Source organism: Serinus canaria, chromosome Z (genome assembly GCF_022539315.1).
Source record: "Serinus canaria isolate serCan28SL12 chromosome Z, serCan2020, whole genome shotgun sequence".
Taxonomy (NCBI): domain Eukaryota; kingdom Metazoa; phylum Chordata; class Aves; order Passeriformes; family Fringillidae; genus Serinus; species Serinus canaria.
In genome coordinates this window covers 3,059,840-3,072,301 of record NC_066343.1, presented here as the reverse complement: position 1 = coordinate 3,072,301, position 12,462 = coordinate 3,059,840, and the positions used below count along the sequence as shown (strand labels likewise).

The 12,462-nt window shown below is 35.5% G+C and overlaps 1 protein-coding gene across 8 annotated transcripts in view; it reads left to right on the top strand.

The window, feature by feature from the left end:
- KIAA0825 (KIAA0825 ortholog) overlaps positions 1–12,462 on the top strand; it is a 233,766-nt gene that overhangs the window by 59,040 nt on the left and 162,264 nt on the right. For all 8 annotated transcript variants that reach the window (XR_003945874.2, XR_007780379.1, XR_003945873.2 and 5 more), the window contains one exon: positions 9,735–9,905. Coding sequence is in view for 5 of the 8 variants with exons in the window: in XM_030237303.2 (XP_030093163.2) it covers positions 9,735–9,905 (171 nt within the window). In the remaining 3 variants the exon portion in view is untranslated. The remainder of the gene's footprint in view (positions 1–9,734; positions 9,906–12,462) is intronic.

Here is a 12,462-nt window from a genome sequence, read left to right as displayed (position 1 = left end):
TTGATTCAAAGAAAGTTGTAACAGGAGTCTTTTCAATATGTGCATCTACCATCATTAGTCACAAGTTAATGAAGTGGTCTTGACTGATTTTTGTTAAGATGGAGAACCCCTTCTGTCATAAAACTGTACAGTAGAAAGTCAGAATTATTTTACTCAAAATAGTTTGTTTTAAAAAATAAGATAGGTGGTTAAAATAGGAGGGGGTGTCATGTCCACAAGATGGTTGTAACATGCTAAATTAGGATATTAATGTCCTTTTCACTGGGGCTTAATCTTAAAATTTTTAAAAACTCCTCTATCTTCATTCAAGGAGCCACTGTATCTACTGAGTTTTTGAAAAACAAAGCTTTCAGTCATTTGATAGTACTTTTTACTACATTTACTGAACAGAGCAAGGCAATGGATTTATTCCAGTCCATCTGACCTAGAGAGAATAAGGATGGTTAAAACCCAGTCCAACTTCTTAATTCGAAATCTAGCACATAGTGCCCATAAATATTGTGGATTTTCTGAAATTAGATCAGTTACTGGTCTCAGATTTTCCAGAAGAGTTTACTTTGTCTACAGTAGATTCACACACTGATCATCCTCTGGCTAAGAACCAGATCTTTGTACGCTAGCACAAGTGACACTGTACTGACTTTCTGTTCATGTGCTGAGAAATTCTAGCAAGTTCTGTAACACAGAAATTATGTGTTCTGTTATGCTATCAGCTATCCATGCTATCAGCTCATGTGTAAAGAAGTGTTTTAATTGTGTAACCTCAGCTCTGGGAGTGGGAATGTATATCTTTACTGACATGTGATTAATCCTTCTTTTGTATATTAGTCTTTCTACAAAGTATGTGTTTAAAAATTAGGAATTTTTGAAACATTTCTCTAGAAGTTTTTAAATGGCAGTGTCTGTCCTCTTTGCTGTTTGCCTAGATTTATTTTTTATGTTTACGTTCCTTGGAAAATTAATCATGAGAACTTTGTGGTGACTTTTCAAATAGGGTTTTAAAATACAAAGGCACAGGAAGCAAAAATAAGAGTATTGGCTCCAGCTGTATTTCTTTGTATTATTTGAACAAATTAGAACTGGCTCTGTTATATCTTGGAGTAAGAGAAGCAGAAGTAGCATAGGCACTAAAATATATTTTTAAAGGAAATATGTAGTATCTGATATCATGCATATTCCTTCCTACAGAAAGGAACAATCAGCACATGATAGAAATTACTGATTGGTTTAAGGTTCCTAGAAATCTAATTTGAGTAGAGTAGTTCCAATGTAATGAGTCTGTGAGAGACCCAGGCTCTGTGAATGTTGAAAATTTAAATTCAGCTAGCAGAATTTTTTACATTTGCAGGCATTAAAGAAATGTAAACCAGATAAAAATAAATATGTTGATTACTGTGTTTTCAAATACACATTAGAGTTGCCTTTTATCAGTCAAGTGTTATAAAATGATTTGCAGGGAAACACATGCAAGTCCTGTCAAAGTCAGAATTCATGAGAAGGTTTGACAGACCTGGCAGTCCTTAATTTTTCTTTCAGCAAAGACTGAGGAAGATCAACTTTTAGAGTTCTTCAAGGACTCAATGTTTCAATGTAGGTGCTATTTTCAGTTATTTTCAGCAGACTTTCTTAGCTTTTATGCTCTCTTAAAACATTCTACTTTGGTGTTTTCTGTATGTGAGTGTGAAGACTTCAGAGAATGTGATAACTCCCTCAGCCCACAGCGTAGGCAAGAAAAATCAAAAAATGCATGTGGAATCAGTTTATGTCATTGGCAAGGCCCAAATATTGTTTCAGATCTCTGAGAAATATTACTAAGGGCATAATTTTGTCATAGGATAGTTCTTGCAGTTTTCAAAAAGGACTTTTTGGTACTAGTTACTACTTCAGAAGAAATTATTAATTGTAGAATAGCGCCTTAATCCCACTCTTAACTGCTAGAAACAACTGCAGCTATTGTCTGTCTACAAGTTTTAAAGTTATTTTAGTTGAAGGAATGTTTAAAAAATGTCAGCTATTTCAGTATTTTGATAATTATCAAAAAATTATTGGATGTCACATGCTTAATTCCTTAAATGGACCAGTCAGTTAATTAGTTCTAATTCAGAAATGAAATAATTTGTTTACATTTGAATTGTTTAAAGTGTCACTGTCTACCCAGAATTGAAGTGAATGATAGGAATGTCTTTTAATTTATTAGAGGCTATGCATGCTTTTGAGAATTAAGGAGAAGGTTGAGTCTGGTTTCAGAGCAAACTGAGATAGTTATCTGTGTATGGAGTAATTTTCTTGAACACGATTACAAGGCACTTCATCCTCAAAGTGCATCAGGAGGTCTCTGTAGTCTGTTCCTCAGGGAGGTAAGGGAGGTGTATGCTGTCAAGGAGTCATATTTGTGAGATCATTTGTTTAAGATTACAATATAAATTTGAAGTCAGAGTGTGATTCGATGTTCTTGTTCTCCATCCTGTGTTTCCAGCACTGGTCTATTCTTTCATTCATCAGTTAAACACTATTTACAATTAAAGATTTCATTTTGGCAGACCTACCCATGCAATGTTGACAAAGGACTTTAACAAACATCTAGCAACCTGACATGGAATCAACCTTCACTATGAGGTCAAAACTGATCTCATTTTTCTAGGAAGACATTATGGAGCAGGTTTTAATAAATTTTAATCAATAAAATAAAAAACCTTGATTTTAATTTTTATCAGTTGCATGTGTAGTGAATCTCTTTCAAAACATTAGTGTAGTTTTCACTGACGTTTAATAGCTGGCAGTGACATCTCTGTGACAGACACAATCAATTAAATCTATGCAAATTTATGCATGCTTATCATGTTTATACATCAGTTGAGATCCCTTACTTCACTGCATTTTTTTGCCACATGCACAGTATGGATATATGGTATAAGCATTTATGAAAGTCACGTGGTAATGGAGATGTCTAATAAGAAAATGTTTACCATTTTTAGATCTGTGACCTTTTATTTTTTAAAGGGACAAAAAATGCCAATGTGTAGTTTCTTTGTAAAGGCTGCTTTACCAGTTTATCCTGGAACTCCTGGGTCTCACTGCAGCTAACAGGGGGCTGCAAAGCAAGACAGGTGTTTAAAAACCCTTAACCACTCAGATAACAGTTTACATCACTAATAGTTATTTCTAGGTCTGTCAGTTTCAATCAGCAGAGAGCACATGTGATCAGTATATCTGATAAACTTGTCAATGCCTTTTTAAAGCAGGATTCCCCAATCTATTCTATTCAACTCTACTCTCTCCTTTCCTTTTTCACCATTTCAAGTAGAATCTTGATACGACAGAGATACAAGCAGCTGTGTATAGCTAGCTCAGGCTACAACTAATTTGTGCAGAAAAAAATTAAATCAGGAGGTAAATTATTTCATGATTGCTCATTCCCAACAGAGTTGGGCATCATTCGGAAGAAAATATCAAATAATTGGTTTCAGACCATGTCAGACACATGCAATTCCCTTCTCTAATGGCTATGTGAGGTAGGACTAGGCCTCAGGGGTCACCAAAGAACTGAAAATAGCTTAGTGCCAGGCACAGCAATAGAGAGACAGAGCACATAGGAAATGAAGTGGCAATAAGTGCAATCTATAGGGGAAATGTGCTTCGCTTGGAATTTAATGTATTGGCTTAGAATCTGGCAGTAAGCCATGCAACAATTGTTTACATTTCTGTCAGCATCTGCATCTGTTCTGCTTTGTAAATGGCACTTATCTTTGAGTGAGTAAATGGTGGAATCAATAACAACTGTTAAGGGATTTCCTTTTTTTTTCTTTTTCCATAAAAATTCACGCTACAGACAATGTAGCCTTAGATTAATAAGAAACAGACATTAACAAGGTCAAAGGGATTTGTTTAGGAACATTTTATAGCTTCTTGGGTTTGCAGTAATTGTATCCATGTGACTTGAATGTATCTTGTAACATATCCAAATTAAACTGTTAAAAAAATGCTAGCTTGCAGTAATGAAGATGATTTTTTATAATTATCATAAGTACTGTGTATAGAAAACTGCTGGCACTGTTTGTAATAATTTAGTTCTGTGTAATACCGTGTATTACATCTGCTATGCAGAAATACCAAGTTGCTTTTTACAGTATAAGCAAGTTAACGATTATATCCAGCAATACCAATTATTTAAACCTAGCAGTTGCATTAAAAATTGTATCCTAACATGCAGTTTGAGAAAGCTGTGAGCAGATGTCCATAAAAATGGAATATATCTTTACTAAATGCAAATGAAAGAATAATACAACTTATGTACATGCTCTGTTTAGGAGATAGTGTACAGATGAATGCTGCCATAAATGCAAGATTCTTATAATAGTTATGGCATCACTTAAAAGTTAATATCACTGAGATCTGAGGAACACATTATTGTTAATGGAATTTATGAATGTAACTCTCTGTGAATGGCTTTGAAAATTTACCTCTTGGAATACCCCTATACGCAGTGACTGCCAGCAGCTAAGTTTGTTTTGCTTTATTAGGCTATTTCTTTCTGGATTTTAGCAAAATGGTAATTCCATTTATTATATATGCAGGTTGTAGTTAGATTTTAAATTTAATATTGCACTTCTGATGAGTTTTTTTTCTTTCTTATATAGCTTTATTGAATGAAATCCCTGACATTGTCTACTTGTGTCCATAGTAGAACAATATTGTAGATCTATCTTACATGAAATCAAGCCTTAGAAATGGGGACAGATAATTGATACTTAATGTATTGTGTATTGGGAAGGTATTTATTGTATAATTGTTTAAGAGGGTTTTAGACCCTTGGTTCCTGCTGAGAGAAATCCCTACTGTAATCACTAAAGAAAACAGTCATCAGGTTTCTTTCCAAGGATTTCACCATGAGTCTCAGAAGCAGTTTAGCCATGTGGCTCTGTAGAGTGAGTAGTAAAGGCTAATTAATCTGAGAGCAACACTGTCATGATGTAGTTATTCTTTACCATTTAGGGCCAGCTCACTTCTGGTGCAGGTACTTCTGTGCCACACTTTACAGTGTCACATACCTGGATGAGTTGAAATGATCAGTATTAGGCACTCATTTTTTGAGATGTTGTAAATTCAAAATTCTTTAAAACATTAGAGGTGCCACGCTCATTAAAAAAAATATAAAGAGAAAATAATAACAAAAGTTACATTTTGCTTATGGGTCTCATTCATACATGTTTTCTTATGCCTTTTGAGAATTTAGTGCCTCCAGGCTATAAGCAAGGGAGTTGGAACACTTTTTTTAATGGTTTCAAGAGCTACAGCTTTGAGGAAAGTATCAGTTTTGAAACTTGCTATTATATCACAAGTTAGCAGATATACACAGGTCATTGAGATCTAGCTCAGTCTTATTTCTTATGCATCTTCCTTTTCAAAGGTGAGGGAAAATCTTTAAAAGTGCTAAGATAAAGGCAGATACCTTGCTACTGAATTTAAGTACTTAGGAGAAGGACAGGTACAACAATCAAGTGCTTTATAGAATGTCTTTCACTTTATGTTGCTTGAAAAATGTTGTAATTAACTTATTAGCTTTCTTAGAATTCATACTGGCACCTCTCAATTTCATCACTGGTGAAGTGAAATTCTATGATACCATCTGTCCAGCTACATCCAGCCAAATGGTCTCTGGTAAAATGGACTGCTTTATTCTTTGACAAGGGTGGCATGTCCTTCAGATCTTAGGAAAATTTCTTTAGCTCAATTCTGCTAAAATGAAAGGCCAAACCTGAAAATAGTACCCCTAGTTTCTCCAGTGTTGTATAACTGCATCAGCTGCCTTGGCACCAGTGCACAAACCTTGCATAAATTGATAGACACCCTTCTTTTGGGCTTTCTTTTTCTATTAGAAAAATAGAAACTCTCTCTAAGAGTAACGTTGTTTGGGTTGGCAGACTTCTGGTGCCCGTTTTTTGATAGTTGGGGTAGTAAATCAGCATGCTTGAAGAAATTAAATATCCTTAGGGTCCCCTCTGCCTCTCTGTGGTAGGAAATCAAAAGTACAGATTATCTAAATTGCATGGAAGTTTTGAGCTTATTCCCTTGCTTCATTCCAGTTTTGTGTAAGGAACCATCAAGATTTATTTACTTGCTGCAAATAAATTCAGTGCAGGTTCAAGTTAATTCAAGTAATTTTTTAGTCTTCTCCCTCCTATCTGCCCAGAAAAAACTGCAGAAATCTTAAGTACTCTCTCTTTTTTCCTCTTGGCAAAATAGTTGTTCTGTCCTCCATGAAGCAGAAAGACAGTTTCCCAGTTTTTATGAGGTCTTAGTCTGAAGATTCAAGTTCTTAAGAGCTATGCAACAAAGCCTTTTGTGCATTGGTGAGCCTGAAGACCCTGATCAGCCTTAGATCTATTTCACCTGCACCTGAGTCCTCAATCCCTGTTTGAACTACATCACAGTTGTCTTGGTGTTCATGTACCCCATTGATTCAATTTTTCTGCCATGAGCTTGAACCTGCCTTATCACCATGGTTCCACTGAGTGGTCACTGAACTCTGCCTGACTTGTGGTTACCTTCACTGGACCAGATCCAGACTCAAAAGGGTGAATTAGCTTCCTGACTCAAACTCAGATTTGTGTCATCACCATTAACTTGGAGGTTGATCTGGACTGTTGGTTGAAACCTATCATGTCAGCATCTGCCTTACTTAGGATTAGCATGATTGGGCCCTGGGTGGCAAGGAGCCTGTCCTGCTGGCTGTATTATCATGCTTGATTCCCTGTTCCTCAAGCAGCAGCCAAACTTCAGTGGTCCCTAACACTATGCTTGGTTGAATCTTTTCTGTTGTAGCTAAGATAGCTCATTTTCCTGACTTAGGATATTTCTGCTAGCAGAGTTGGCCTCCAAAGCAGTTTAAGAATCATCAGCATAGGCATTGGTTTTGTACATCAGTATTGGTTTGATCCTTGTTTTGCAGAGACAGAAGCCTGGAGCTATGTTCAGGAGCTCAGAACCTTTTTTTACTCCTCTGTGTTTGCTTAGGTCCTTATCTCAACTTTTTTTTTTTGAGCAGTGTTTGTAAATCAGCTCATTGGCACATTGGCAAAGGCTGTGGAATGCACTTTACCTCTCTATAGCCTCTATCCCTTTTCAGAAATTCTTCTCTCTAGTTATTGCTTTAGCAGAAAGACAACATATCCTGTTGTTAGGAGGTACTATAGAAGTCCTGTTTATGTTTGTCTGTATCCAAAGATCCTGTTGCAGCTATTTCCTTGTACAGGGACTGCATGAATTAAAGTCATGCATGCAGGAAAAAATCAAATTTAGAAGAATGATAGTAGTAAATTTCAGGTGGTTCAGGAAGGAAGTTGGTTTGTATGTATCATGTAACTTTCTCCATTTCCTTTCTATCCTGCAGTTAGACTGGAATGCCATTGCTTAACTGATTCGTGGCTGGCTGAGTTCTGCTTCATGGGCTTTCAACCACCCTATGTATGGTCCTCTATGGATTGAATAGAATGCTAACAATTTCAGACCATTTTCGTAATGGAGGGGTGCACAGTGTCACTTGGCTAAATGAGTTATGTTAGTTTTCTGACCTAACCCTCCAAGTTACGATCCATTTGGTAACATTTTCAGAGTAAACATACTCCACTTTGTGACTCTGGCAAATTTGCCTCCAAACAGGTGATGTCACTGAGGTTATGTTGAGCATATATCACAGCCTTCATGTCTATTCCACATGGAGACATGTTCATTTCATGACCATCTTCTACAAGATTTATAAACCTGTTTTGAGATGTTCTCTATGTCATTGCATTGGCTGCTTCGCTCTTGGCTGTTACACAGCTCTTAAAGGTTTCTGTTCTGTGGTTGTCCAGTTAGAACAACGTCAGAAAAAAGGTGCCTTTTCATTCTACTCTGCTAAAAAATGGATAGTGATGTGCTGGTTCAAGCAGACTGGTCAGTGTTCTTCAAAATTAAATGCTGCTATCAATATTTTAAACCTAATGATCTGGATGTATAGAAGGCCTTTAAGTCAAGCTTTGGATAATCAGGTGTGTGCACACTACCTGAGCGTCAAGCACTAAATAAATGAGTTGTCATTTCTGAGAAACAATAAAACTGAAATATATTCTGAATGATCACTAAAAGTAAAAGTTTTTACTTTTTCGGAGTTTGGTAATGCATTCTAAACACAGCATTACTGTGATATACCTTTGTGTTCTGTGCCCACTTTCTTTCAGTCCTGTAAGGACAGTATCATTTGAGGCAATCAAATAAGTGGTCTGTTTCCTTGTTCCTCCATGGATGGGGCAGAAATATCACAAAGTTTTCAAATTATAGGAAATAGAACTTATGTTCTGTTCATTTTTAGGATGTGTTTTGTGGTTCTTACACTGCAGACTCAGGTAGTCTTTTCATGTCAATTAAACTCTGATTATATTCTCAAGTTTTCAGGTAAGGAGTGAAATCCTGTGAATGTGATTTTTTGTAGATTTAAGACTTAAAATTAGAAATCCAGTGATTTGTTATTTACTCATTATTCAGAGAGGAAAGACACTACCAGAGGCAATTATGCATAGCTCTTTTGACATTCTTAGAAATGCAAGGAACTAACATGAATACATCTGTTTGGAACTTAGAGGAAATTCAGACGGCAGCTTTTGGATGCAAAAGCTGCCATCCAGTCTCTAATGCTCTAAAACTGGAATAGCAAATTATGGAATTAGCTCTGCTACTTAGATCAATGTCTATTTAAAAGTGATTTTAAATGCCTAAAAAAAATTTGAGGGAAAAGGAAGGTACAAAATACTTAAAATTTGCAAAGATCAGAAAGATTTGACGCATAAAAGTACATTTCAATCAATTTCTTTTTGTGTTCGTCTTTCAGAGAGTCCCTTTCAAGCTACTCTGGCTCTCCCTCTGACACTCTGTAGGTTAAGTTACATCTGCAACAGAACTGCGAAGGAACATGGTATCAGCTCACCACAATTTGCATAGAAGTGCATTTGTTACATTTAAAGACATTATAAAATTAAAGTACTTAAACCCATGTGGTTTGGTAATGCTGAATTGGAAACGTCTCAGAGTCGTTTATAGTCTTACTGTGCTGAAATCAGAGTTCCCTGGTTGATGTGACATGATTATATGTTATGAGTGCATGTGTTAACCTTTCAAAATAAAATGTTCGGTTTCTTCTTTTAAATACCAAATGCTTATAGTTATAATACTTGCTGATATTTGCTCACTGACAGTCTCACTTGTTTTCAAACCCCACATATTTAAAGTTGTAGAGTGTTAGATTGATGTTTCTTTCACTCAAATGTCATATTCATCAACTGTATTGTGCTAGCAGATTGTTAAACAGACAAGGTGACTTGCAGAATGACAAGTGATGTGATGTCCCAAACCATTAAAATACAGTAATAATCTGTTTTTTTCCCTTTCGGCTTTTGCAACACAGTGGGTTTTCTGTAAAACACAGGTGAGAACATTCCTGAGTAGATCCGTTGTGTGGAAAAAAATCCTAGTTAATGAATAACAAAACCTGGAAGTCAATTGGAACCTCACAAATAACTGAGAAGTTCTGAAGACTTAGGAAAAAATAATGTAACAGTATATTATAATGAGAAAAAGATACATTATGTTATAAGGAAAATTAAATTGCTTGATGTATTATGCTGTCTTACATAATCAGTTTTGCAGTATAATTTTTTTTCAGCTGTAATAAAGGATATTTTATAATTTTACTTGAATAGCCTCCCAGGAATACCACAGGAAAGGACGGAACTTCTGCTTAACCTTGTATCAACTCAAATGTCTTTCTCAACTTATCAAACTCTTCTTATTAATGGAGGAAAAAATTGAAGAGCTCTCTACAGAAATTCTGCTGCTGCCTTCATTTACAGAGAGGAATAAGAATGTTCAAGGTAATGAACGATTGTCCTGATTTATTGGTTTACTTTGTGCAAAAGAATAATTTTATGCTATTTCCAACGTTAATTACCTAATTTATGTCATCATATTTTTCAAATAAATGTGTTTCCATATCCACTGAAAAATCTTTTGAAATATGCAGATTTGCATTTGAGCACGATGACTTTTAGAAAAGAATTGATTGCTGTGTATAAAGATGTGATGTACTAACTGTAGATACTGATGGAGAGCCAGGATGAAAAACTATCAAACACTGCAACAAGATATCTCCTACTGGATTCTCTATAAAATCCTATGTCTCATATAGGACACAATAACACTCGGAGTCTGAGTTCTTTGAAACTGACTTTTTCTGAACTTATCCTTGAAAACTTCCTTTTTCAAGAGAGAAAAGCACATACATTAATATCAGTTTAGCTGATTTTAGTGTACATGAAACTAACTGCTAAAGGATATAGTCCATGTTTAACCTGTATTTCTCTCATTTACTCATATGCACTGTGTTTACTAGACAGCTTATTTCGCTGGCTTCAGTGGCTGTTACAGAAGGAGGTTCTACATCAGTAAAATGATCAAGCCTCAGGTTTGCATTTGCTATAGGTTCCAAGCTCACTTTTTTTCATCTAATTGTATTCAGTAGAACCAGGTATCATGAAAATTCAGGTATCATGAATAACACCTTCCAGGAGAATGCTCACAAATGTTCTTCTACTCTGCTGCTTCTGCCAGTGGAGACTCCAAGTCACGAGAGAGAAGTGGTTTCAAGAGCTTTGATTATATTGCAGGAAAACATCACACCAGAAATGAGGCCAGGCTGCTCAGGGAGAGAGGAAAGGTGAAATCAAATGTTCACTATCTTTAAAGTCAAGCTGCAGGCTGAGGAGGAAGGTGTTTCGGGAATGATGTAGTCTCAGAATACTATGAATATTGATGAAAATAAAAACATTAAATAAGAAGAGTGGCAAGGCGTACATTTTGTTATTATATTCTTCACCTGCAATATTGACACTCCAAAATAAAGAAATACAGATTAACCTAGATATTTTTAGAATATACATCAAAGCTCTAATAAAATGTGCATTCAAATTCCATTTTTGCTGACTTCAGTGACTTCAGTGACTTCAATTTATTTCGTCCCCCTTTAGTTACTCAGTTTTACTAATTCTCAAGAATTGTTAAGCTATAATACATTATAACTTATGTTTTATGACCTTGATTCTACAAAATGGTCTTGGAATAAACTTGTAGAATTTTCCTCATGCGTTGGGCAGTAAGGGCAATGGTAAATGTATATTTTATTACTGTATTACATGAGAAAGTGTAAAAAAAATTCAGTAAGTCTTGAATGGGAAATTTGTTTGATATTTATGTGACTATATTCTAAGGCATGTGGTCTCCAGTAATTCAGAGAACTTAACAATTTAAAGATTAGCAAGAAATATTTTACTTTCCAGGAAGTAAAAATTATCCTACTTATTTAATTAATAAAAAATTTTCCAAGTTTAATTACATACAGAACTATTTTTCCAAAGAGTGTTAAACCGCGTTCTTGAGAAATATTCTTTTAGAGTAATCATGTCTACAGCAAGTTGGTTCTTAATTGGTACCTCTACTTAATCAAATTATTGGGAATAGGAATGAAGGGGAAATATTATTAGGTCTTGTAGGAGGCAGTCTTGTGGGTAAAAGGTACATTCCAGAAAAAACATAGAATTCATTTTACCCTGAAAAACAAGTGAGGGTAGATATTTTTTCAGGTGATTTTAGTGAAGCCTTCAGACATACTTTGTTTTTAGAGTTGCTGTTTTGATCAGGTGGTTCTATTCACAAAACTCTTTTCAGTGATATGTTTACAGATAGTTTGTGAAGACATCTCCAGAGAAATTTTTAACAAGAGAAGAAAGGTCTGGCTAGAAGAAAGGTTTATTGGTGTTATTTTATTTTCATACTGTTGGAAATCTCAATTGTAGTGAAGTGAAAGACGGTTTATGTGGGAGACTGAAACCTACGTTCACAGTAGTTCCAAGTTGTGTTAAGTACCTAAAAGGATTCAAGATTTTCCCTGTTAATGTCCTATATTGGGTTGATAATTTATTTTTTTCACTGATGATGGCTGATTTTTTTGATAAGAAGGATTGGTTAGAATCCTTGTTTATTTTCATCAGAACACATTGTAATATGTGACTAGACAATGTAATGGCCATCTTCAGTACTTATTTAGAAGCCTTATTACTAGAAATCTTGTTTAATTTGGGAGAGTCAAGAGTGTGGATATGTCTGAAGCAGCTTTAAATTAACTTGTGTACAAAGGTCAGGTTTACAGTGCAGCACAGGCTGCAGAACCAGCCTAAGAAGCAGAGTGAATTAGCCCAGACTGAAGTGGCTGGTGATGGTGCTGGAAAGTTACACATGCTCTCAGCAGGTTCAAGCTGGGTTGGGTATATCCAGCCTACCCCTCAATCTCTGCAGTGAAGGATACCTGAAGTGTCAGTGCTCTGCAAGTAGTACTGCTGGCAAACTAGGGAAAGATGGCCAATTCATAAAAGGTAG